The 1805-nt window shown below is 44.5% G+C and overlaps 1 protein-coding gene across 1 annotated transcript; it reads right to left on the reverse strand.

Annotated features, from left to right (window-relative positions):
* Positions 1-512: 512 nt before the first annotated feature.
* LOC112934807 (olfactory receptor-like protein OLF3) lies at positions 513-1451 on the reverse strand. The gene has a single exon (XM_026018324.2). The coding sequence runs from the start codon at positions 1449-1451 to the stop codon at positions 513-515; it is 939 nt and encodes a 312-aa protein (XP_025874109.2).
* Between the last annotated feature and the right edge of the window lie 354 nt (positions 1452-1805).

Consider the following 1805-nt stretch of genomic DNA (forward strand, 5'->3'; position numbering starts at 1 on the left):
TCTCTGTCCTCAGAACAGTGACGCACACAGTTACAGGATGTGGATACATATGCTGTGCAGTTTTCTGCGTCTAAAAGATGAAAATGCTTTTGTTCCCAATGGAAGCACTATAACCTTGCACAAAATTTGGATGATTAAGCACCAGTGTTCCAAAGTAAGATTCATGAATAGGTCTCTGATTACAAACAATGTGACAATCAAAACAGCAAACTGTACTTTTTGTTCATCACTCTCAGGACACATGAATGGAGATTGAGTAAGGGTGGGAAGTCCAGTTCAGCAGTGCTCATCTCCACTGAACATGCTGCTGTGACATAAAAATATGCCCACATCCCACACCCCAACCCAACTTCCAGCCTCCTATCCAGCACCACCAGCACATGTGTCATCATCTCCTTTCTGGTTGCCAGGGCAATGCAGGTGATGCCTGCCATATCCACGTTAAGTAGGAGAAAACACAGGGAAAGCTCTTTTCTCTAACTAATGTTCAAGAACCATCAAGTTGCCAGTTTTTATATTAACCCAGATAACTGCCCTAATAGTTTCTGCCAGGCTCCCTTCACCTCCTTATTCCTTACACTATAAATCATGGGGTTCAGCACAGGCATCAAAATGGCATAGAAGACAGAAATCAACTTCTCCTGAAGGACAGAGGGGCTGGAGCGGGGCTGGATGTAAGTGAAGATGGTCATGCCATAGCACAGGACAACCACTGTGAGGTGAGAGACACAGGTGTGGAAGGCTTTCTTTCTTCCCTCTGTGGACTGGATCTTTAGGATGGTGGAGATAATCTGGATGTAGGACAGGAGAACCAGGCAGAAAGGTGTCATCAGCAGAACAATACTAGAAACCATGATCGCAATCTCGTTGGAGGAGATGTCTACACAGGCCAGCCTGATTACAGCTAGGAGTTCGCAGGATATGTGATCAATGTACTTGTTTGTGCACATGGGCAGCTGAAATGTGATGACAGTCTGCATGAGAGAGTTCATAGAGCCACTGACCCAGGAGGTGATGGCCAACCTAGTACAGAGCCCTCCATGCATGATGACCGAGTATCGCAGGGGGTCACACACAGCCACATAGTGGTCATAGGCCATCACTGCCAGTAGAACAAACTCAATCCCACCCAAGCCCAGGGAGAAGAATAACTGGGCGGCACAGCTCACAAATGGGATTGCTTTATGGGCTGCAAGAAGATGTGCCAACATCTCAGGAATGATGCTTGTGGCATAAGAGACGTCAACAAGGGAGAGGTTGGTGAGAAAGAAATACATGGGAGTGTGGAGTCGGCTGTCCAGTCTGATGAGAAGAATGATGAGGAAGTTTCCCAGCACTGTCACCATGTATGTGATCAAGAAGAGGACAAAGAGGGAGACCTGTATGTCCCAGTCACTGGACAGGCCAAGGAGAACAAACTCTCTCGCCCATGTCTGGTTATCTATTTCCATTAAAAACTATGAAGATTATTAGTCTGCAGAGAGTCTTGTACTCAGAGAGTACAAGCAGCTGTTGAATTAAAGAACCATAAGAATAAAAAAAAAAAGAACCATAAGAATAACTTCTTCAAAGAATGCACATCGTAATAATCTGTCAGAACTAGATATTTTTTATCATATGGACCAAGGTCATAGGCTTAATCATAATACTCATTGTATCTACTTTACATAAAAGAGGAGACAAGCACCTTCATAAAGACAGGATGTGATCTCAGGGAGTCAGTTAAAGCCAGGAGATCAAACAGTGCAATTTTGGAAGTTTAATATCTCTCCTGTTTACCTGAGTTTCCAGGGCAGGAGGGAAAT

This window comes from Vulpes vulpes, chromosome 7 (genome assembly GCF_048418805.1).
Source record: "Vulpes vulpes isolate BD-2025 chromosome 7, VulVul3, whole genome shotgun sequence".
NCBI classification, from domain to species: Eukaryota; Metazoa; Chordata; class Mammalia; order Carnivora; family Canidae; genus Vulpes; species Vulpes vulpes.

Coding starts and splice junctions, on each gene's coding strand:
- LOC112934807 (XM_026018324.2), bottom strand. CDS start 1,451: ATGGAAATAGATAACCAGACATGGGCGAGAGAGTTTGTTCTCCTTGGC.